General features: G+C 44.3%; 1 protein-coding gene across 3 annotated transcripts; it reads right to left on the bottom strand.

Moving 5' to 3' along the window:
• Positions 1–2,367: 2,367 nt before the first annotated feature.
• Positions 2,368–21,993, bottom strand: UBE2V1 (ubiquitin conjugating enzyme E2 V1). 3 transcript variants are annotated; one of them, XM_069805476.1, is made up of 4 exons: positions 21,876–21,993; positions 10,041–10,189; positions 6,475–6,600; positions 2,368–6,083 (listed from the first exon to the last, which is right to left on the bottom strand). In XM_069805476.1, the coding sequence occupies exons 1-4, from the start codon at positions 21,895–21,897 to the stop codon at positions 5,937–5,939; spliced, it is 444 nt and encodes a 147-aa protein (XP_069661577.1). In that variant the 5' UTR covers positions 21,898–21,993; the 3' UTR covers positions 2,368–5,936. The 3 variants fall into 3 exon arrangements, with proteins under 3 accessions (XP_069661577.1, XP_069661587.1, XP_069661569.1); XM_069805486.1 differs by having other exon boundaries at positions 21,882–21,947; XM_069805468.1 differs by lacking the exon at positions 21,876–21,993 and adding an exon at positions 13,768–13,810.
• Between the last annotated feature and the right edge of the window lie 3,326 nt (positions 21,994–25,319).

Here is a 25,319-nt window from a genome sequence, read left to right as displayed (position 1 = left end):
GCTCACAGTATCGTGGGAAGTTTTTAATGGCTCACTCAAGGCAAGGCCTCTAAAATGTTTATATTCATACTTACATGTTGGATAGCCACTCATTTGGTCTCAGCTGGAAACCAGTCCAAACAGCTGAGAAACATCTGGCCGCTAACCTTGGACAACATCTAATCTGGTAGCCCAGGGATTTAAGAGGTCTCTTCGGAGGGACAGAAGTTTGGCAGATACCTTACTGAGTTCTCTGCTCTGCTACGGTTGTTTCTCAAGTCCTGCTCACTGCTCTGGGACGACACATACAGCCGGTGTACATCCCAATCCCATTTACACAGCATCCCAGTCTCTGTGACTGCAAAAAGCTGTAATTAGATATTACTCCCAATTTCCAGGAATACTCCTGAAGGTGTGTGACTGTATGTGTGCTCCCCCCACCTTGAGAAGAGAGAAAGCAGCTGTTTGCCAGCTCACAAAAACACACCTCTCTCCGTTACCCTGCCCTAGTCTGCGTGCGCGCAGGATCGGTGCCGCCAGCCCTCCAGCCTCCCCTCTGCTCTATCTTCCCTCTGCCTGCCCTTACTACCAACAAATAAGCACGTATCCGCCCCAGAAAGCCTCCACCACAAAGCAAACAAAAATCCTGTTTTCTGTAGATCTGGAGACCGCTATCAGGCCAATTATGAACATGTGGTTTTAAAGCAGCTCTATAAAAGGAGCAAGTAGAAGGGAAAATGGACTCATCATTTCTGATGAAGATGGCTCAAAAGTTTGCTTCCCTTTTCGTTCCAAAACTCCTGCTTGTTGGTTTGGGTTTTTTTCCAGAAGGAACTTCAGCTTTGGCTATCCTGAAACATTCTTTGGTGAGTGGAGAGCTAATGAAATAAGACAATATAAAAGAATAGATGTTGAGCAATAGAGAGGGGGAAGGGACTTCTAGACAGACCATTTGACATTTGTTCTCCCCTCCTATTACCCATCAAGGTATCACAAGGCTTTCTAGACATGTCAGGGCAAAGCCACCAACAACCTGGCTCGAGAGGCAGAAAATTAGGACAGGACCCACATTTCTGAAAACCCTTTGTAGGCTTTATTAAAAAGGAGATAAGGATGAAAAAGGTGACAAGATGCTTGACAGATATAAAATTATGAGAATCTAGCTTATCTCCTTCCACGTTGTCTTCTGTTCTTTGCTTTTTTATTACAACAAATGTGGGAGACATCAGGGGAAATGTAAAGGCACAAGCACCAAGGACGTAGCACCAAGAAGGGAGGACTAGGAAGATGCTCAATAAAGGCTAAAAAAGTCTCTTTCCTAGCAGAGGCTGAGCGTGCTCGCTCTGGTCCAACGAAGCACTTAAGTGTGTGCCTAACTTAAATGTAACTTCCCTTGGGCTCTTCACAGGCTTAAAAGTTAAGCACATTCTCCAGCAATCTGCTGCAGCAAGACCAGAGAAAATGAGAAGCTATTAAGGGACCTGAATCGTAGTCAACAGCAAGGTTAGCATGCTTTTGGAAAGCACCCTAGCCAAAGATTAATGCAATACGGCAATTTCCACTGACTTCGGAAAACTCTAAGCCATCAGAAAAAGCTTCTTAAATATAAAATACTATGTAAAAATATTTAGGTATTAAGAATATCACTATCAATTTCTCTTCACCTTCTTTCAGCTCAAGGTAGATAGAGCTTGAAGCAGACACATATTTACAGGTATGTGCAGAACTGGAACTCCCTTGTTTCAGTGTAAGCTGGTGCCAGCTTGAAAAAAATGTTGAATTCACTGTGTGCTGTGTCTTGATGTAGGAAACACTATCCTGCAGGCAAAGCACCAACCTCAAATGCCTAACGGTCAATTCCCACAAACAGCAAGGTAAGCCACAAATAGCTCCTACAATTCTGGCAAGACACTACAAAGACTGGTATTTGGCAAAGGAGTAAGAGCATGTCCCACCGCATATCTCTGCTGGGTTTGTTTCCCTCGTTAAAACTGGCATAACTTAACACTGTTCCTCTACATCACATCTGCCTGGTAGTGCCACAGGGGGCTGTGGTATCAGGGCTCTGAGGCAGCGCTTAAGATAAAGCATTCAGAGCAGCCCGTCCCTCGGTCAGGCTGTTTGCCCAGACCGATGGGCGCAGCCGCGCTCACAGGCTGCCTTTCCTGCTCTGCGTCCTTGTACAAGTCTAGGGTGAACCACAGACAGCACCGACGTCTCACAGAGCAGCTGATGACACTTTCTGGCTTAAAAAATTATTACTCTAATGATAGTGGAAGAAATTTAAATTTGAAATCCAAAGCACTGCAGGAAGTTGCAAGAGCACAGGAAAGGCATATTTAAGCATATACTCCCTACATAAACACACAGAGCTTAATTACAACAAAGCAAGAAGCAAACAACAATTAGTCTTTATTAACAATTAAAATCTCACTGCAGTGCTGGTTTTCCCCCTAGCGAGTTAATGCCTGTACAGTGAGAAGTAATGATAAATGGGCTTTTAAAATTGAAACTGATTCAGGATAAATATGAAAAGTGATTTCCACAAGAGGACTTAACATTTAAATTGAGCAGCATTTGCACCTTACTCAGACCCAAGCCTTGTAAAGCTTGCTAGCTCCCTCTACTGTCTTCATACTCTGAGCTGACTCAAAAGCTCGTTCCACACCCACGGAAAGCACGGGCAGGTGAGGGGTTTTTATGGGAAGTGTCCAGCACATTTGGTACAAGGATGGCTCATGGACCCTCTGCAGGAAGCAGTGAGGGGTGGCCACACGGCGATCTCCTGCTCAAACCCATCTCCTCCCTGAGCGCCGCTTCAGCCACCTCCAGCAGCACCTGCTCCGAGGAACAGCATTTATTTTACAGCCAATCCGCTTATTTATTATCCCCTCGTATCTTTCTCTTAAGAGACACTGGTTCAGGACATAAACTGAGGGTCAGCAGGGATCAACTAAACACTTTGCCTTTACACTGCCAGAGTTAGGATAAATACAGGTAAGATACAATTCCGTTTCCCCACCTCATTTCTGAAACATAAACAAGCAACCAGGCTGCAGGACGACTCGTCTCTTCCACTACATAGTTTGTAGGTCGCATACATTGACAAGGCTACAACACGTAGATTCAATGGCAGCTGACTCTTAGCGCGTTATTTTTCCATACCACTCCTACTTGGTTGAGAGTGGAACAGCAGTGCATTGCAGCACTGACGTGTTCAAAGAGCGTAACTCCTAGGTGAGAAAATTTACAGCGAACGCCCCTTTTTTTAAAGCACCACCCAACTTTGTATGGCAAATGTTAACACATGGCTCTTGCCAGTACAGCTCCTGGCAGAGCATGGCCCAGGTCGAGGTGGAACACTCTTAACCTGTACAACCTGCAAAGCAAACCAGACAGTTTCAAGGTTTTGTTACTTGAAGTACGAAGGTTGGGGGAGGCCCCAAACATGCACCAACCAGGATATCCTCCTGAACAGGGCAAGGGCACTCTTACAAGAGCTCTGAAAAACAGAGATAATCAAGCAGCACGCTATAATTATCAAGCATTGTTCTGATTCCCATTTAACATCTTTAGATACCAAGCTATTTTAAATAAACACACGCACATGATGCTGACAAAGTATTAGTCTCATTGTCTTCATACCCTCTGAGCTACCAAAGGATTGAGTAGTATTCCAGGCTAGAAGCCAGCAGCAAGTTTCACAAAGTTTCACAAAAGGTCATTCCCTTTTTCATTCCTAACCCAGGAACAACCTTGTTTCACCACAACGCTGAAGTGAATGCACGAGTACCTTCTGGCAATCCTCTGAAGTGGAGATGCTTTATGCTTGGAAAAGGCCAAAATTTCACAGCCCCATTTCTATCCAGATTTGGAGAGGTGGTCAGCTTTTTACACTTCACTATTTGAGGGAAAACAGGTAAAATTTCAGGTTGTGGAGCTCTCCTTGAACTTGACAGACAGCATAACATGCAACTGTATGGGGATTTGATTTCCTCAGGACTACAGCGCATAAAGGTCATTGCAATGACGGAGTACCTTCAGACAGCACATGTATCTAGAAATTCATTTCAGCAGTTCCTTAGCATCACTAATGTTACCAATTGCCAAGTCTATGGGAGTCTGAGGTTTAAACTAAAACTAAAGATTCTCCTTGGCACAGCAGCAGCAGCTGGATAAAGACAATTGCCTTTCGCCACCAGTTTACATACTGTTAGCTAAATGTGATCTGTAGGAAGATACTTCCAACAAATCAAGAATTCCATAAGGGATCAAAATTCTAAACATAAATACAATTAAAGCCTTCTAATATTAATGCACACTTTTTATTATATTAAAATCAGGCAATGGTCTGATACAATAAAAAGGCTGCTTATGGAATACTGTAATGTTAAACTTTAATTACAGAGGATGTTAAATCCTTACAACTAATATTTTCCTCAAAAGAGTTAATGGAAACATCAATTGTTCATTGACTTGATAGCTGCTGCTTTAAAATGTGTTTATTTTTAATTTTTCTTTTTTTCTTTTTTTTTTCTTTTTTTACACAAACACTGAATTTTTCATAAAACTTAGGACACACTAGGTCGGTTGTATGTAAGCTTGCATCCACATTTCAGCAGTTAGTGGTCCGAAACAGTAAACCAGAAAAGGCAGTGATTTGCCAGGATGCAAAGCCAATAAAGGTCCTCAATCTGCTGTATGCACTGCTTCCCCAAAATCTTCACTGAAGAGATTTCTCTTCTAAGACTTACAGAATCCTAATAAAATCTACTACACTGATTTGATTTGTCTGGAGTCATTACATCTTTAGAATGGCCAAACTTAAGTGCAACATTTTGTTAATTAACATTCTTGGGTCAATCCAAAGCACCAAAATAGAACTATTTGAGCTGGAGCGTGTGTTCAGAATCTCTATGTGCAGAGTTTCCCCATTAAAGTTTGGCAGCAGAAGATTTCGGCAATCCTGGTAAATTACTGCTCTTTTCACCATGTCAAAAGCCTATCTAATAACATCAGCCGTGGCCAGCTTGGCGGTGTGGCAGCAGTGCTGGAGGGACAGGGAAAATCCAAGTTTGCGAGCAGAATAGATACTCTTGTTTCCCAGGCTGGTGAAGACTAAATTTGTTGCAAAACCAAAATGATAAGCAAGAGGGAACAGGTCAAGTTATTGCCCCAACACTTACCCCTGCTGGCCAGGGGTGAGAAGAGTCACAAAGAGGGGCAAAAAGAAAGCAGCACCCCCACTAAAAGAGGGGAAGAGGGAAGAGATTAAAAGAACCCTGAATCCCTCACCCAAAGCCCACGTCACTGGTGAGGGGGACCAGGAAGAGAAATACAATCTATGCCTTGGCCAAAGGGAAGAAGGAAAGCTTGCCCTAGATTATCAGGGCATTTAAAAAACCCAAAAACAACCAAAAACAACCACAGTCACATTCAGCCTTTACTAGAGATAGCACAAAGGGAGGGATGACTGAGGTTAGCACACATCCCCACTAGTAGTCCATAAAGCCCAGTGTAGTACTGGAAGCAAAAACCTTTGTGTCTACTCTAATAAATAGCCCTGAGCTTCGACTCTATTGCAAAAGACAGAAAAAGAAAAAAAAACCCAGGCCAGACACACAGCAAGGTGATTGTGGGATGTATGCTTTCACAGTTAAGTTAGATGTGCCACACTGGTCTTGACAGTAATAAATTTAAATAGACTTTTCCTGATACCAGAAGTTCAGCTATGTGGACAGTGGTTACACGACAGGATTATTTGTTATAGCACAACTTATATTTCAAATGAAAAAAATTAGTATCATTTACAGTATCTCAAGAAAAACTTCCTTTGAATGGGAACTTCCTTTCCAGTATTTTGAGGTCTACAAGATGCATCTAGAAAATTTACTACTGTGGAAAATGAAGACAGCTTAAATTGAATAAGGGGGGCATGTTTGTGGTTTTTTTTTTAATTAATTGCTGTAACATTGTCCTTCAGGTGGCTGAGGAAGTTTCATATTTTCTTTAGACATCATTAGACGCCGAAGCTCTTGCAGAACAACTTTGATACTATAAGAATTCTGCCATTTTGCTAGGACTGATATGGCTCTGGGGTCCACCTAAAATAGACAAAAAGACCATTCCTGTCAGAATCGATACATTTGATATAATTAACTCCCCACACACACCCTCCAACTAAAGATCCTATAAGAAATCTGAGCAAGAGAAACCAAAGAATGCAAAAGAAGCAAGTGGTTTCCTAGAAGCGTAATAAAACCCCGCATGATGCAACTATTTGTGAGTTGCAAAAGGGCAGGAAAAGTCAATTCTACGTTTTGATTTCAGAACACACTTGGCTCGTACACTTTCCTCCTACCCCCTTTCCTTCTACTCAAAGAAAATGGCATCAGCAAGCAATAAATAGTTAAGCGAGTTGCAAGTATAAACAAAGCATTAATTGGAAGCTGCACATGAAAACCATGTTAAAATTAGTAAAAACCAAAGACTTACCACTCCATTAGAACTATTTACTCCATTCATATTAATTTTTGTTACAAATCTTACAAATGGAGGTGCTTCTGGATACTTAGGCCCACATTCTATTTTAAGGCTGTATATTCTGTTTTCATAAATTGTCTGGGGGAAAAGAAAGGGGGCAACAATTAAATCAGGCAGTTCAATAAGCATTTGGTTAAAACAGTGGTTACTTTAGGGACATGTAAACTACTAAACATAAGGGCACCCACTTATACACTATGCTGGCTACCTCTGTTTCGGGTTCATTTTATAATATTCAGAGTATCAAATGTTACCTCTTCAGGGTAATAAATTCTACTGGTCTTTTAAGCATCAAATCTTCATATAAGGAATGAAACCGGTACTGCTTCCCATTCACCAACTGAAATGATATTTTTAATCATCATACAGCTCAGATACCTACTTTTTAACCAATCTTTACAAAGCAGCTTTGTTTTATCAGTTTACTGATCACACACACTACCTTGAAATTGAAGCCACAGCTTTAGCTTAGGCAACTATCTGAAGTCAGCCTGTCCTAGAACTGCACTTGAAAAATATTCTTTGGTCATAAACCAATGTGCCAGTTCTCAGAAAGGGGAACACTCCAAGATTCAACACATTGCAAAGTACATCCTGATCCCAAACAGCATTATCACTTTGTCTCCACCGCAGTAACACTCTGTTACACTTAACAGCTAATAGAAATCATGGATCATGAGTTTTTAACTAACCAATCAATGGGTATAGAAGAGAGACAAACGTTAACAAGGCTACACTGATTCTTCAGTATTTAAAATTAATTAAAAGAAACAACAACAACAATGTTATTTTGCGGTCTGAGAATAACTACTTTTGATGTCCTGATCTGGTGCAGCCTGGCACAGAGCTCCAGCTAAGCTGGGCAATATAGGCAGCTGGCAGAAATATACAACAGGAACAGGATCATAATGGAGAAGTTCAGGCAGTCAAGCTCTCCCGATTTAGAGCTTCTAACACAATTTCCTGCACCCTCAACATTGCAATGAACATTAAATTCACAAGGCAGAGACCATGAGCAAAGATCCAGGTGAACATGCGAGCGCAGATGCCCAGAAGCAGCCAGCAGCTCTTGCTCACTTGTGGCAGCAGAGCACCATGGCCCCATCAGGATCTTAAGAATGGTTGCCCAACGTACAAAAACTTCTCACTATAAAACTCCATCCAATCCCTTTCAAGGGCCTGTTATGCCCCTGAACATCTTAATATTTTCCTTAATATTAATGGGCATTTTGATGCAAACCACTACCAAAAATATAAGAACTGACTTCCTGATTCAGCTGCTGTTCTCATCTGGGCAAATGAAGTGGCTTTAAACCAGCCTGCAGCCACCCGTGGTGGGACCAGCACCTGGCCAGTGCTGGCTGGCAGTGGTACCTCTCGGTTACTCCTCCAGCACCTCAGCCAGACAGCCTTTCAGATGCCCAGCCAGGGTGATGACAAACTGAATGCTGTCACAAAGTTTTGGGGAAAAAAAGTCATCTGTCAGCTCTGCTTGGCCTGCCCAGGTCTCCTGATCGAGCCCCTGAGCATGCCTTGCACACAGAGGAATTAACAGCCCAGAGGTTTGTGCAGTTTTTTAGGGTCTTTGCAAATAGCCACACCACATTAAGACTAGTGAATGGAAAGCCTTGACTGTGCACATGTCTAGAGCCGATATAAAATATGTGCACGTAAAGCTGAAGTTTTGACAGTGCCACTGTTTTTAAATAGCTTGTATAAACAAGATGAATCACTGGCTGCAAAATCATCCGCACAAAGTCTGGAAAGGAGAAGCATGCTTCCATGTATGGTAGCAGGGACACTCAAAGCAGCAGCACATCTAACTCTGCACCACAGTTCATTTTCCCTCTGGGATGCCCAGTGTAAGATTCTTCCACCTGCTACAAGTGTGACTGCTTTCTACTCAGAAGGAAATAGGATTGAAAATTTTTTTTCCAGAGCCAGTATTGCCACATCCTATTAAGAAAAAAAAATGGTAATAATATAACTGAGTATGAACAGTGCTAAAAGCAGGACAACCACTTAGCAAACAAGAATGACTGAAAGTTCCCAGAATCTCTCGCAATACAGCCTGTTGCTTTCAAGCAATAAGCTAAAAAGAAGTCAAGACACTTTTGGAAAAAAATCTATATTCATAAGTGTGTCAGAAACACAAAAGAGGCACAGCTGAATCATCTTCTGTGATAGTCCTCTAGCCCTGGTTAGCAGTATGACATGAACTAAAAATTTCTATCACTGCTGACAAGTCAGCACGTGCCTGTTTGCACATTTCAGTTTCTATTTAATTTTCTAAATTAGATTTCAAGGTTGCTTAAATTTTCCATAAAGTGTATGCACACAGTGAGCTTTCTTCACAGTTTTAATGCAGGCTCATTAACACTCTCCTTACGTTCTAAAATCAAATGCCCTTCTAGAAAATGATTTGGGCATATCATAAACGAAATGCTCAGGAATGGGGAGATATTAACAATGGCAGACAAAAAGTAAACACCACTTCTGGATGAGATAGAAAATACTGCACGTGTAATGCCATTATAATATAAATTCTTGTACTACCTCACTGTATGTCAGAAAAGGCAACTGACAGAATGGAAACACATAGGGCAGTAGCATGATTAAAGGTCTGTAAAGGTTTCCATACAATAGATTGAGAACACTGGAATTACTGAGAAGTGGTACTGAGGCCAGATATAGAAGACAACATCTACTATTGCAGGAAGGAGAATCAACTGCTCACACTTCATGGTAAGGATATTAAGGAAACAGAACAGAGATACACAGTGAAACTGGAGACAACAGACAAGTTTTGGTTTCAGAATACATACAATACACAATACATACATACAATGCACAGTTAAGACCTTAAGTTCACTACCAGAGTGGAGACCCACAGTTTAGTAGGGCTTGGAGGGGAGAAGAGAGAGAGAACGCAACAATACTACCAAAGAGACCAGTAGCATTATAAGAAGCTACTTTGGGAGAGAACATTCAGAGAAGAAACTGAATTCATTAAAATTTGAGTTTCCTGAGTTAGCTGAAACTCTACAAGAGCAAGTCAGTACTGCTGCAATAAAAACCAACCCATAAACTCAACAAGAAACAGCAGAAAGACTAGCAGTACTGAACAAAACATCCACGTTTTACCTACATTAGCTCCATATGTAATCTCACTAGCCGAAGGATTTTAAACCTTGCTGTATTCAAGAGTACAGGATACTAGAATCCTGGAATCTCAAAAGTTATGTCTTAATGAATCTGTAAATATAAAGCAGACATGTAACAAAACTAACCAGAGAAAGGCACTAAAAATATTCCAAATTATAAGCAAAAAGACATATAGATACATGAAACCCATTAAAATACGGAACTTGAACCTTCAACATAAATCACTCGCTAAAGTGTTTTTTCACCCATTTGTGTTTTGTTTGTTTTCTACTTCAGTGGTTAGATTAAGAGAGGAAAAGGCGGAAGAAAAAAAACCCCAACAGTACTATTTTAATATTTACGTGGATACTTACTCTTGGAGGCCCAATAATCATTCCTGTCCATCTTGTAAGTGTCATATCTTCATCATCTTCAAGGCCCCAGCTAACTGTTCCATCACCTACTCCTTTCTGACCTTCTTCAAGTTCTTCCAACAGACGAAAATTACGAGGAACTTTTACTCCTGAAAACAATCATAAAAATACTTTGAGTTGAGAAATCTAGTAAAGAAATAAAGCTAGTGTAATTTCACTGATACTTTTGGTAATTCTACGGAAAATACTTTGGGTAAAAACCATAAAAATATCAGTATTTTTTGAATGACAATCTTTCAAGACTTTATGAAAAAGATATCCCCATATTTAGCCTAGATTTTACAAGCAAAATCAAGGTATCCACAACTAAACATGCTATAAGGCTAACAGGCCAGATATTAGGGCAGGCAGTAAAATGGAAGGAAATCTCTGTCCATTCAGAGATACACACAGTATTATGGAGCTCTAATTAGCGCTTGTCTATATGATTTATAGTATAAACATTTAGAAGATTCTACAAAATGACACCATGAGAGGCTTGACATCACTCAACTCACTCAGAGCTTTTAAAAATACCATTCAAAGCAAATGAAACTCTTTCATAACATTAGTAGGTTAATCTGAAGTTAAATTTAAGTGGGCTTTGTCAGCAGCAATAGCATCCTTTGTACTTATGACCTCCACCACCGAGGAAGTTCAGCACTTCTTAATTGCTGGCACATTTATCCTCAAAATAGGGAAATTTTCTTATCCCCATGTGCTGGTTTTGGCTGGGATAGAGTTAATTTTCTTCACAGTAGCTAGTATGGGGCTATGTTTTGGATTTGTGCTGAAAACAGTGTTGATAACACAGGGATATTTTCGTTACTGCTGAGCAGTGCTTGCACAGAGTCAAGGGCTGTTCTGCTTCTCTCACCCCCCCACCAGCGAGGAGGCTGGGGGGGCACAAGGAGTCGGGAGGGGACGCAGCCGGGACAGCTGACCCCAACTGACCCAAGGGGTATCCCAGACCATAGGACGTCATGCTCGGCATATAAAGCTGGGGGAAGAAGAAGGAAGGGGGGGGCATTTGGAGTGATGGTGTTTTTTCTTCCCAAGTCACTGTCACACATGTTGGAGCCCTGCTTTCCTGCAGATGGCTGAACACCTGCCTGCCGATGGGAAGTGGGGAATGAATTCCTTGTTTGCTTTGCTTGCGTGCGCGGCTTTTGCTTTCCCTATTAAACTGTCTTTATCTCAATCCGCAAGTCTTCTCACTTTTACTCTTGCAATTCTCTCCCCTATCCCATCGGGGCAGGGGAGTGAGCGAGCAGCTGTGTGGGGGTTGGTTGCCAGCTGGGGTTAAACCACAACACCCCATTACATTAATGGAAAACAATGGCATAGAGAGCTTAGGTGACATATGCAAGGTCACACACTAAGTCCGTGGTGAAGGAGGATCTTGAATCCACGCCACAGGGGACTTAATTACTCATATTCTACAAGGTATCCATACCTCAGTCATCACAAAACATAAATGCACTCTAGGCCACCACTTCTCCTTTGCATTGGGTTTGCGTAGCAAGGTTTTGGTAGCAGGGAGGCTACAGGGGCAGCTTCTGTGAGCAGCTGCTAGAAGCTTCCCCCATGTCTGATAGAGCCAAGGCCAGCTGGCTCCAAGACGGACCTGCCGCTGGCCAAGGCCGAGCCCATTGGCGACAGCGGTGGCGCCTCGAGGAGAACACATTTAAGAAGGGAAAAACAAAGCTGCTGCAGCACAGAAACCGCAGGCAGAGAGAGGAGTGAGAACATGTGAGAGAAACAACCCTGCAGACACCAAGGTCAGTGAAGAAGGAAGGGGAGGAGATGCTCCAGGCGCTGCAGCGGAGATTCCCCTGCAGCCCATGGGGAAGACCATGGCGAGGCAGGCTGTCCCCCTGCAGTCCAGGGAGGTCCACAGGGGAGCAGATCTCCACCTGCAGTCCGGGGAGGACCCCACGCTGGAGTAGGGGGATGCCCAAAGGAGGCTGTGACCCCGTGGGAAGCCCGCGCTACAGCAGGCTCCTGGCAGGACCTGTGGCCCCATGGAGAGAGGAGCCCAGGCTGGAGCAGGTTTTCTGGCAGGACTTGTGACCCCACGGGGGACCCACGCTGGAGCAGTCTGTGCCTGAAGGACTGCAGCCCGGGGAAGGGACCCACGCTGGAGCAGTTCATGAAGAACTGCAGCCTGTGGGAAGGACCCACGCCGGAGAGGTTCATGGAGGACTGCCTCCCGTGGGAGGGACCCCACGCTGGAGCAGGGGAAGAGTGTGAGGAGTCCTGCCCCTGAGGAGGAAGGAGCAGCAGCAACTGATGGCAACCCCCATTCCCCATCCCCCTGTGGGGGAGGAGATAGAGAAAATCGGGAGTGGAGTTAAGCCTGGGGAGAAAGGAGGGGTGGGAGGAAGGTGTTTTAAGATTTGTTTGGTTTTATGTCTTATTACCCTACTCTGACTTGATTGATAATAAATTAAATTACTTTTCCCTAAGTCTAGTCTGTTTTGCCCATGGCCGTAATTTCTGAGTGATGTCCCTGTTCTTATCTCAACCCATGAGCCTTTTGTTGTATTTTCTCTCTCCTGTCCAGCTGAGGAGGGGAGTGACAGAGGGGCTTTGGTGGGCACCTGGTGTTCAGCCAGGGTCAACCCACCACATCCTTCCAGGTACCTGTGTGAAGCATATCTCTCTCTAACAACAACGAAATTATTGCCAGCATATATTTAATAAAGTTATTTTCACCTGACATACAAAAAGGTTGGATCTGGGGTTTGGAGTTTCCCCCCCCTGAATAGTATGAAGTTAACTATTAATAAGCCAGTAAAAACAGAAAATCATAATTAATCCCTTTCTTCACTGTCACTTATTTAGTACAGCAGAAAGAGAATGGGAAATCAGCCTTTCAGTGTATAAAGTGAACCCAGCAAACTTCTCAGTCAGAAGCCGTGGCACTGAACTCTAAGAACATCAGAAAGGGACTAAGGGCTTTGAAAATCATCTCTGTAGCTGCTTGGCAGTGTGGAAAATGCAGGAGATTTAAGGTATTGTGAAATGTAGCAGTGCTTAAAATCGAGTAACTCTGGTAGCTTTAAAATCCCTTTTAAACATATTAATGACCTAAAGAAGCTAAATGTCAGTGATGATTTTGCTGCAGAATCAGAGCTGCCCAAATTTCATTCACTACAAAGCAAACATAAAAAAAAGCAAATTACTAAAGGAATTAGTTTGTTGGCCAGTTTCATACACATCTAACATAATCATGTTCAGGAATATTCTGGGGAAACATGATTCAGTAACACAGCTGTAGCAACAGTATGAGGAGAAACCTGGAATCAAAAAAGCAGCATCAGAAGACACCAGACCTGCACTGGCTATACCAAACCACACGTATGGGGGCTGTTGAGCATGACTCAAATACAACTCCATGCCAAATCTACATCTTCAACTCCCAGCGAGACCGTGCTGTTACCATGGCTGCTGAGTAATACAAATCTTTGGCTGCGAAAGAAAATGAGTCAGTTGGGCCGGTGAAGCCATCGCCCTAAGATTAACTGAGCCCCAAACCCTTGGTGGCAACAGGACCTCTTGGGGACCACTATCACCTCCCCTGCATGAAAACCTCCAGTGTTTCCCCTCCCAGCAAGTCTTAAAAGTACAAAGTATGTATCTTGCGTACCTCGGGCATATGAAGGTTCAAGTATGCAGTTCATACCTGAATCATGACAGATTAGCCATCCCATTTTTAATTACATTCCCAATGCTCTCCAGCTGTAGTTAGGAGAGGCAGAGAAGAGAGCAGTCTAGCTCCAACACAGGGGATAAGAGAGCTGGGGGACAAGAGAAACAGATGGAGTACGAGTTGAAGGACAAGGTGGCACCTTTACTTACACACACACTACCTATTTCGCTATTTTTGCTGCAGTGGATGCATGGGAGAGCTGGAGATGGGGAATGACTCACAGCTGTGCGATGCCTAAAGCTGCTGTCTGGGCGTCAGCCCTGCCTGCGGGCACCCCGGAAAAGAAACAGCCAGGGAAGAATGACAAACAAAAGGTCCTTCTGGAGGGTGAACTCCACCCTTCGGTCTGACACAGCAGCTCTTCAACAACGCGGGTGATGCCGCAAAGGAAGCCATCCGTGGCTATTATTAGAAACCCAACCTGAGCCTCTCCCCGCTCACAGAAGCGATAAGCTGAAGCCAGCAGAATACCTGCCTCAAATGTGTCATGTTGCCAAAAAATACTCTCTCTTCTGGACCACAACACCACAATGCTTCATCTCAGTCTCCATACTTCAGTACTTGATAATACCACTTCATATTTACCAGTGGTGCAAAGACAATTTACTGATATTTGATTAGACCAAAACAAATAACCGAGGAGGAATCAGCTTTATGGCAAGCAGACACAGGCCAGACACCAAAGAAGGAAACAAAAAATATTGCCTGTCTACCCTTCCTCTGAGCATCACGCACCCTGTTCACCGAGTGAGGCAGGAATCCTGTGCAAAGAAAATTAAGCGATCATGTAATTAAAAATTACATCATCACATATATATTCGAGGAGGCCACAGCCAAGGCTGAAAGGCAGCCTTAATTCTGACATTTGCTAACCAGAGCTAGGTTTGGCATTACAACCTTACGGGAAGAGAAGGCAACTTTATTCCCGAGCTCTCCCCAGATACAGCTGCTCTGATTCACCATGAATCAGAGCCATAAAGGAGTCACACAGGATTTTAGAGTTCTCTGATAAGTCTAAGGTCTACAGAGAGCTAGCTAGTCATATCGTGCACTGGCTCCTATCACACAGAAAACATTAACATCATTTATTATTAATTCCACAGCAACTGCTCACCTGTGAGCACTACCGGAGCATCAGTGGCAAAGGGAGGTGCGAAAAGCGAAGTACGTATAGTTGAGTTCTATGCGCTCCACAGTAAATAAAATAATTATGAGAGATGATTGATCACTTTACAATGAACCGCACTGTCGAACAGCATCATTGCCTTCTAAAAATGTTTTATCCCTATGCTAAAGCTCAGAGGAAGACCAGCACCTCAGCCACTACAGAAGGCAAGTTCAGAGTCACATCAAAGATGGTAATTCAGCTCCCTCCCTGACACATTCTCAGGAGATTCAACAGGAAGAAAAACACACATATACATATAAAGACTATGGCCATATGATCATAAATGCTTTAAATATTTAAATTTCTAAATAACCTGCCCTTAAGTAAGGCAGAATAAAAGACCAGATTCACCCTTCTGGTCAGCCTGGAAAGATGTACAAAGCCATTAAGCCAACCCCATCTCCTCTTCATCTGCAATGGCCTGGAGCACTCACGGTCAGCCACCACATCCTGCTGGGACCCAAACCTCAGAAACCACGCAAGCTTTATCACTTGTGGTCGTACACAAACATACCATCGTCATGTTTGCTGTCCACCAAGATTCCTAGAGAGCGATCTGATCTCTTCTAGGCATACACGGTTATTTGCCAAATAACTTCCATGGCTAAACCATGGCAGATTCAGAGTTAGGAGATGTCCTGCACCAGCTGACACAACCATGAGTCAACTGCGTGTCGTCCTCCCACCCCCCAATAAATACCTTGCATAATCTTTTCAGTGTAGCAATGGAGACTTTCAAGGCAGTAACCAAACAAACCTGTTTTTCTAAGAGTCCTTCATTTAACGCAAGAAAAGCTAAATAAAGCAAGAGACAATTAAAAAGTAATCAGGTTGTTGGAAGTACTTTCAGTTATGCATTTTAATTTAGCCTTTGCTATGGTTCAAGAAGACTCTCAAATAGCAGCTCCATTTGATACGAAAATACAATCATATCTATAGAATTGCTTCACTTGCAGCTTGCCTGACTGCACAGAAATACTCCCAGAAATGGAACTGAAAAAACATTTCAGAGCAAAAGGAGGTATTTACTATTAATTGCAACAGCAAACTTATGAAAGCTAAATTAATAACTGTACTGACAAGGTAAGATCTGGTCAGAATCTCACTAAGTTCAGTTCTGCACTAGGGAAGAACAGAATTATTCCCGGAAGACAGTTAAATGCCAACCTGGACTTTTAAAGACCTTAAAGCACTCAGATTTACTTTATATCGCAGCATTAATAAAGATACACAGATACACAAACATGTCTTACGATAGTTTTAAGAGTGATCTTACCAGTCGGAGATTTTTCTCATCTTAAATTTACATTCACGTGAAGTACACAGTATGTTTTTAACAAGTTAAAACCAACACTTTCTGACAGACTATGCTTTTTAATCTTTTAATTTTCCCCAGTTATATAGTGGAAGCAATTCCAAATTCAGAAACTTTATCAAGCTGAAAACAGCACAGTGAAACCAGTGAAACAAAGTGGACAATATGCCTTTGAGAGTAGATCCTCTTCTTCAATCTTTTTCAACAGTGTCAGTAGAACAAAATATACACCTCTCACAAAAACTTTAAGAATACATTCCTCTCTCCTTTCTAAAGTGAAATCAAATTACAAGCATTTCTCTTCAGGATTAAAGCGCAAATATACTGCACAGAACACCTCAGCAAAGCACACAGAAAATGCACTTCACTCGTTAGGGGCTCTAAAAAGAGGAACTGTCTTTTTGCTGAAGGTTTCTTGACATCTTCACCAATAACAGCCAACTTATCAAATTGGCCTTTCTGCTTTCTGGACTAGTTCCTGATTTACAGTAGCTCAAGTGAACTGAAATAAAATAGCTTTAAACACCTCTGTTGCTTAATATGTTAAAGCCCCTTCTGTTGCTTGTTTTTGTGTATTTGATGTTCAGCCGTAATTACATCTTTTCCAATATATTTCTCATCTTTTGCAGAGATTTCAACTACTGAAAATTTGATAGCTTACCCTGCAATTGTAAAAAATAAGTAAATCATTCCTTGTCACAATGGTATATAAAGTTTCTGAAGTGATGGAATATTTAAAACTGAAAAAAGGCTTTCAGCAACTGTCATAAAAACTTTCAGGAGACAGGAGCTTTAGATTTCTTGCATCATCTTTATAGTCATGATTTCCACTCTGATAATGCAGACTGATACTGAGAGGTTTTGCAGATCCAACATAACACCCTGAGCACTTGAAACAATCTGAAGTGTTTTCTCTGTGTAAGCTAGGTTCTGTCTTTCAATACTTTAAGCACATTACTTGGAAAGAGATCACTTTAAAACATTTGTCTGAGGTAGAGTGGCAGTATCATTGAGGTCTGAAGCCAAATAAAGCTTTCCAGCAGCAGAAGAGTTAGAATCAGATGCATTCTGTGGCTTGTATCACAGCTGAAAAGCAAAACGTTACCAGCTCAGCTAGAAGTTACTCTAGAAAATAAGTCACCCTGAACTAGCATCCTGGACAAAAATCTTTACACTAAATCTCACCAGCAGAAAACCCACCATTTCCTCTTTGCGTTGTGAAAAGGAACAGTTGTTACTGACCGAGAGCTGAGCGCTCTCCTCCAGCTGCCTCTTCTACCCACAAAGTATCGCTAGATTTTCTAAAATTCACACCACCCAACAAAAAGTGAATGCACAAGCAGGTTCACTGATTTTAAGATAAGCTTTGAAGAGCAAGACACCACATTGACAGACTAAAGCAAAGTTACCTGTTCAGTACGGGACTCCAGTTTTAACACCAGAGCTGACAAGCGCAGGTGGGGAGCGGCAGAGGCAGGATGCATGCCGATCCGGGCTTTGCTTCTGGGCCAGGCCCAGGTCAGACTTGGGAGGGAAGTGCACAAACTAATCAGTAGGTAGAAACAGAGTAATTTCATCTTGACTTGCAATAGTTAAAAAAACACCCTTACAATGTGAAAATCCCAACCTTCATACACCTTATAAAATTTGTCAGTATTATATCTTCTATGATCCTTACCTACTTACATATTTAATACACTAATGAATAATTTTAAATTCTCAGCCAGAATAGCATTTTTCAAATATATTATGTAATTTATATCATTATACATGAAGAGATTCAACTGAGTATCTTCTTGCAAGAGTTTTGAACTATTTACCTTTTTATTTAATCTACTGCCTCCTGCCATTATAATACACAAAGAAGCTCTGCAATCAACTCCTTTAGCACCCCCTATTTCACGTGCTTTTATAGTCCATCTTATTTAAGAAGGCATAATTCATCTTCCCATTTTCTCTTCAATTATTTTTTTCCCTTGAGTATTTTACTTACAGACTTAGAAAGTACTTGGTGGCTGGCAATATTTATTTTGAGATAACAATGACTATTGTATGCAGTGCACTCCAAAGGAGATATCACGGTCCATTTGTAGAGGCAGGGCACACTTTCTATATCCTTCAATACACAGTTTCTTCTTCACTGTAATGTCTCATTTGCTTTTCACAAGTGTCACTTTGAGTTTACAGTGATGTTATAGGTTCCCCAACAATTACAAATATATACTTTTAATATACTGTACTAAAACCTATCTGTGCTCTTCTCTCTGTTAGGAGCATTAAGCCACATATCAGCACTACCATGACTGTACACCTAATGAATTGTCCTTCTGGAGTTCTTCACATTCCTCTGACTTTGAGTAACTTAAATCTGGGCAAATCATTTTACTACTCAGATCTTCCAGGCTGTTGGTAAACACAGTGTCTATCACAGCCCTGCAACAGACCCCCTAAAAGGACCTATGAGAGAAAAGTGGGTTAAATGAAGTCATTAAACTTTTCCCAGGATAAAAGTTAAAGAAACAAGATTCCACAGGCCAACATGGTCAGGTTTTGACTCATTACAATACCAACTCTACAGTGACGTGGAGCAGGCTCCTGCAGCCTAACTGCAACATACTCCACGAAGCCCAACTTCCCTGTGGGGGGACGGAGTACATGAGCCTCTGAGCCCTTGATTTCTTGGCTAGATCACGTCTGGTACCTGAGCCAGCTGAGCGTTCCTGCATGACATTTCAGTCTGAAGGATGGACAGACATACGCTTACAGTTTGGGTGTTTGTAGTCTTCTATGAAGAGCCTTATTAGAATGATTAAAGTCAACCCTTGTCTTTTTATTCATATATTAATTGTGTGTGTGTGAAACCCACATCATCAGCAACACAGAATTCTCCTCTATGTAAGTGATACTGGTGGACCTTGCATCATAACATTTCTTCCAGGTAAGGGTTGTTTTTCACCCTGTTAATTATTTTACCTGTTTATTAGATACAAATATAAGGCTTACCAGTCTAATTCCCAGGACCAGCAGCACTATGACTTTTTTAAGTTACAGGGACATTTGGTACCATTTCTTCCTCTGGGTCAGTAGCTGCTTTTAAAGAAAGACTGAGTATTTTTCATCCTCAACCTCTGTTTAAGCTCCTTTGCTGAACTACTATAAACTCAGGATATCAAACATATTTGAGTGTTTTATAAACAAATATGAATACATTAAGATTCCATGAAACAAGTATTAGCAAAATCTGTTTTACCTATGAGTAAAGATACTACTAAGCTTCTTGCCCAAAGCCCCACAGCAAATCAATCAGCAGTGGAGGACAAGAAGGTGTCACTTCCAGGCTCTATTTGTGTGTGCTAGGCAATGCCTTCAGTGCAGTGTCAAGAAGGAACCATACAAACTGCATTGCAGTGCCACCACCACTATCAGTAACTGGACACTATGTTGTTCTCTTTATCAGGAGACTCTCCATCCTTTACTAACACCACAAGAGAATGCAGACCGCTGCTGGTAGGACAGCCTATGATTTAGAGCCAGACAAAGCTCTAAGGCTCCCATCAATGTAAGCTGCTGGCCTGTATCTGAAGGTTCTCCTATACTGAATTTAGGGTTTACTGCAAAAGTTCAGTGTTACTGCAACACCTGTTTTTAAGTCACACACTGATTTTTTTTTTCATTCCCCCTCCCAGAAGCAGTTAAACACACAGGATATCATGAGTAGCTGAAGTGCAGCGCTTTTGAAATGCCCACATTGTTGACACAAGAAACTGATGCCCCTACTCATATTTACCTGGCTGTGTATTGCTTCGTGCCTCCAGCACTGAAGAAACAAGACAGCTTTCAGAAATCCCTGACATAATAGGAAGCAATCCAAAAGGCACAATGTGGCTAGCAGATGATGGTTAACGACAGCTTATCAGAAAGACTGTTTGTTGCAAAAGGAAAGCTGTGCAGTAGGACTAGCTTTGGACTTTATCACTGCAGTCCAAGTCCCTTTCCACACATTCCCCTCTGTGACCACCCAGACAATTAATTCATGAAGCTGCACTGGCTTAAAAAGAAAAATATTTGCCTTGTTCTTCCAGCCAAATACAAAATGAAAAGTCAGCAGCTTGAAGGGATTATTGAGAAAGTATGGTAGCCAGAATAATGCGACATAAGAGGGGGAAGAAGGCTCCACTACATTTTTTGTGTATTTTAATCAAGTGTTCCAACACCTTGGAATCACATACATTCAAACACAGATCTCTAAAACACAATTCTCAGAACAACATCCACTGCATCTTAGAAGTGTTATTATAAACTTGATTACTACAAATTATCTGCATTGTGACGGTTATTCTTAAAAGCTGAAAGTGGTCATTGACAGAGACCTATCTGTAGAAAAAAGAATTCCAAAATATTTTTGTTATACCTTCAAGAGCAGACTTCTGGTGATCTCATATTTAAACTTCAAAGGAAGCAATTTGAAAATAAACATTACAGGGGTGCAGTTGAAACCCTATATGGACTTCAGAAAACAGGAAAATGAAACTGGCTAAACAGAAGTGAAACTAATTTATTCGATCTGTTGAAGTTCATTAGAGGATGTCAGCAGAAAAAAAAAAACATTCAAAAAACAGCCGCAGTATTTTTGTTTAATGTGCAATGATAAACGCAAAGATGGGGTTTGTTTAACTACTCAACGCAGGCGAGGAGCAATTTTAAAGGGGAAAAAAATTTACCGACTTCTTGAAGCATACGTGTCCTGACAAGGAAGTTACATCCTTCTGATGTAAGAGGAAGATATTATTAGCGAAAAAGATTTCTAAAGCAGCTCGTTTCACCCAGGTAACTCTAGTCATGGCTCAGTGACTACTAAGACCAGAGAACCCAGGGCGAGCTCTGACCACAGAGAGCTGGCCAGAAGAGGAGGACGCTCCGAAAAACGCCTGCACGGCGGCTCTGCGGGGACAGGCACAAGCCGCCGCGCTGGCTGCGCTCAGGCGGCTGCCCGCGGCCGGGGCCTCCTCGCCCCAGGTCCCCACCTCAGGACCGGGGCGAGGGCCGCGGGCCCGGCCGGCCCCGGGCAGGGGGTCCCGGCTCCGGCAGCCCGGCCCAACGCGCCGCCCCAGCCAGCGCCGCTTCCCGGCGCCGGCTCGCAGAAAGACCGGGGCAGGCCTCCCGCAGGGCCCGGGCTGGCTCCGCTCACCCCTCCCGGCCCCGGGCCGGACTCGCCCCGCCGGGGCCGCTCCCACCGCGAGGCCTCGGCAGCCCCCGGGGAGGCGCCGGTCGGGCCCGCCCGGGAGCGGCGGCGGCGGCGAAGGAGCGGGGACCGGCCCCACCACCGCCCCCGGCCGGGCACCGGGCCCCGCTCCGAGCCGGAACCCCTCGGCCCCGCCGCCGCCGCGGCCGCCGCCGCCGCCCTCGCCCCTCCGCCGGGCGCCTCCCGGCCTAGCGCCCGCCGCCGCCCCTCCAGCCCCGACACGCCCAGCCGGGCCCCCCGGCCGCCGGCAGACGGCCGCGCCGCTCGCCCTCGGCGGCCGCGGCTGCCCCGCGGCGAGGAGCGGCCCCGCCCGGCCCCCCCCGGCCCGCGGCCCCACAGCCCCGGCGCCCGCTCACCCGCACCCGTGGTGGCCGCCATCTTGTGCCGCTGCCGCTGGAGCCCCGCCCCCTCCCACACGTCAACGCAACGCGGGAAGTGCGGCTTCGAGGGCGCGGCGCGGCGCGGGCGGGCGCGCTAAGGGGAGGCCGCGGCGGGGCGGGGCGGGGCGCGGCGCACGGAGAGCTCTGTGGTGCGGGAAGGGCGCCTCCAGAGCTCCGTCGCGCGGGCGGGCTCCCCGGGAGGGGCAGAGCCCCGGGGGTCGGACGGGGGTCGCCGGCGAAGGGGACGAGACCCCCCCCCCCCGGCCAGGGCAGCCGCGGGGCTCCCTCCGCCCCGGTCCGGCAGGCAACCCTGGGGAAAGCAACCCCAGCGAGCCCCCCGAGGAGCTCTGAAACACCAGCATACTCTTGAGCATTAGCAGCCCGTAACACTCAAATGCAATTAATAGGAATAATTGGCCAACTGTGTTCGTTACGGCCAGAACACGAGCAGCGTTAGCTCTCCTACTGCTTTACAAATATTCGCAGTCACTCTGTAATAATCTGACGCCGTTCATGCATTTACATCCCCAAGTTCTTCCCGTGGCGGTTGAGCGAGGGCAACCCAAGCGGGGTAATTTAATTTGCTGCCTCTCGCTTGTGGCCCTCCAAGATTTACAGCCGACCAGTAATCTCCACTCCAGCAGCGCACAGCCCAACACGGGGCTGTGGGAACACGCGAACGGGGGTGAGGGCCTTCATCCCGGCGGGTTGTCCCCCGGTACAGGGACGGAGGGCAGGGGCTAGGCCGCCCTCGCTGCAGAACAGGGGACGTGAAGCACATCCACGTGGAGCTTTTTGTGTTTCAGGAGGTTGCTGTTGTCCGATACGTGGGAATGAAAGGTATTTTCAGGCCTAAACTAGCTGACGTGAACGGAGAAGAGCTGTAGCCAGAAGAGACGTGAGGAACATCAGGAAGATCTACAAGGCTGTGTTTTAATCCACAGTGCATCTTCCCTTATCCCTCTCCAGTTAGTACAGTAAAAAGAAAAAAAAAAAGAAAAAAAAGGAAATTAATTCCGCTTTGTCTTGCAACACATATTCCAAAACCTGCACCCCAAGACATCATACGAAAACGTGCAGAGATGATTACAAAATGTTTTGGAGACTCGTTGCATTTTAAGCCATTTACCAGGTTAAGTCAACCTTAAGGTACTCAGCATTTAACAGCAAAAAGAGCCAAGGTACTGGTTCTATCAGTGATTCCTTGAAGCTACTTTAAAATAGCAATGCCGGTCTTAGCGGTTGGATTTTATTTCATTTAATTCTAATGCCGCATTTTGGATATACATGGCCGAGAGGTGCAATAGCTGAAGACAAGAGCAAAGCAGCTAGGTGGCACAGGAGCTCCGTGAACCCGGCCCGGAGATGGGCAGCAGTCTGCAGGAGAGTCCCTGCTGCTGCTGAGCCCACCAGGAGAGCCATGGTTGGTATCAAACTGCTGGAGCCCCTCTTGCTCCAGCTTTGGGGGGGCAAGGTGGGCGACTAGTTTAAACCCCTACCAACCTCACCTCCCCTTCCACTTCTTAGGCCTGCTGCTAGTCAAGTTCCAGGAGGACTACAGACAGACAGACAGACAGACGCTGCACCTGAGCCAAAACCTCCCAGTTTGGTCCTGTCTCATCAAGGCAGGTCTGCTGATGCTGGCCATGCTGTCTTGTGCAAACAGCTGTGGGCCAAACCAGTCCTGGAGCTTCTTTTTTTTTTTTCTTTTTTAAATACTGCAGAACAAAAACATGCCAGAAAGACACACTTCTGTCAATGCACTTGTGGTCCATAGGCTGCCTTAAAGAGTACGCCCTTCCCTTGAGCCACCGGCGCGACTGCCTCACGTTTATTCCAGCAAACGCTAGCTCTGAGCTGGGTTTCTCCTTGTTTGTCCCCAGTATTTCACAGAGGCAGCAGACAGGTCAAGGCTGCAGACGAGCGGAGAGAACACAGATAACTTGGTCCAGCAGCAAAATGGAACAGAATTGGAGAAGTCAAAAGACATCAGAAAGCTGAGCACTTTGCAATGCATGCACGGGAACTTCAAACACCAAACCCAAGCCCATCAGGCCGTCCTGAAGACTGGCTTAAGAAAAGGCAGAGCGGGATTTTAAGGCACTTTGCAGTAACCTTCCTCAGTTTACCACACTGCAATGCTTCCCCTTGCAGATGAGTCCCCAAACAGCATAAAGAAATACATCTGCTCCTGCTATGCCCTCGCATCACCACAAGCAGCCGGCCAGCTGGAGGACAACTACAGACTTGGCAGAAGTTGAAGGCCTGAAAGATCTTCTCCTGAAGGTCCAGGGAGCAGGATACTCCACATCTTTCTGTGCAGGTGAGAGACTGAAATCAAATAGCTTTTAAAAGCATCTGGTTAAAGTGAAATGCAGGCCATCTCTGTGGACTTTAAAAGGAGTGCCTTATTCTGCTTTAGCTCTAATCCGTTCGTAATCAACTTAAGACAAATTTATCTTAAGCCAGATTTACATCTGTTAAGAAGGATCCACGCAGCCTTTTGCTCCAGAACTGCGGTACTGATTTTACGGAGGCATCCGCTATTTTAAATGGCTGGAACAGTTTCCAGAAACCAACTGAAGACCAAAGAACAAGGCAGTATTATGCAGGTATTCATTAACCTTCCTCCAAGGAGTGGGAAGCTTTAAGATACACCTCAACTCACAGCGGGGAGGGAAAGATCAAGGATTACAATACCAGAACTTGCTCACAAGCCATGCCCCTCACCACTGCCTCTATGAACAGCGACGTGAAGATGGGACCCTGGGAGATGCCAGCCATGTCGGGTGTGTTGAGCCACTCTGAACAAGAGCTGCCTCAGGAGTCCAGCACAGCATCAGCATGTAAAACACCATCCAGCTCTTAACTGCTGTCCCACTTCCTCATAATTAAGCAAGATTAACAGATAGATAGTATCAGCAGCCACCAGTATTAGTAGCTCAGATTTGTTTCCAGTAAGACTATAGATCAAGTGGCTGAGAGAGGTTTAGGCAACAGCAATTGCCTTTAACAGCACTCTTGAAGTACAAATTCCAATAATTTATGTGCTTCAGATCCATTTGTTACATACACTGCACCACTGCTGTTCACTTGGCATTTAAATTTGCAGGAAGAGATGAGCTCTCAAAGGATTTAGTGCTTAAGGCTATTTTACACCAGAGTCCTGAGCATCTACCCAGTTCTGTACTGGGCTTTGACACTGGTTTACGTAACTCAAACTGGGGTCGAGGGTGAGGGAGAGGAGAAGAAAAGTGTGAGGGCAGGACTACCCATCTGTTAGAATATGGATTATGGGAGTCTCAGAGTAGAAGCAGGCACAAGTTTAAACTTCTGTCAAGATGGCAGAAGTAACTACTGCAGTTCTTTGTACTCACAGCAATAGATGTTGTTTCCTAAGCATTACTACACCTCTAAAAC

Source organism: Haliaeetus albicilla, chromosome 2 (genome assembly GCF_947461875.1).
Source record: "Haliaeetus albicilla chromosome 2, bHalAlb1.1, whole genome shotgun sequence".
Classification (NCBI taxonomy): domain Eukaryota; kingdom Metazoa; phylum Chordata; class Aves; order Accipitriformes; family Accipitridae; genus Haliaeetus; species Haliaeetus albicilla.
This window is presented reverse-complemented; position numbering and strand designations above follow the sequence as displayed.

What these genes read in the sequence shown, in the direction of transcription:
- UBE2V1 (XM_069805468.1), bottom strand. Translation starts at nt 13,795, where the DNA reads ATGGGATGGCTAATCTGTCATGATTCAG. An exon ending in GCTAATCTGTCATGATTCAG is followed by an intron (nt 10,190 to 13,767) that starts GTATGAACTGCA and finishes GATTGTTTTCAG; the next exon opens with GAGTAAAAGTTCCTCGTAAT. An exon ending in TGATTATTGGGCCTCCAAGA is followed by an intron (nt 6,601 to 10,040) that starts GTAAGTATCCAC and finishes CTTTTCCCCCAG; the next exon opens with ACAATTTATGAAAACAGAAT.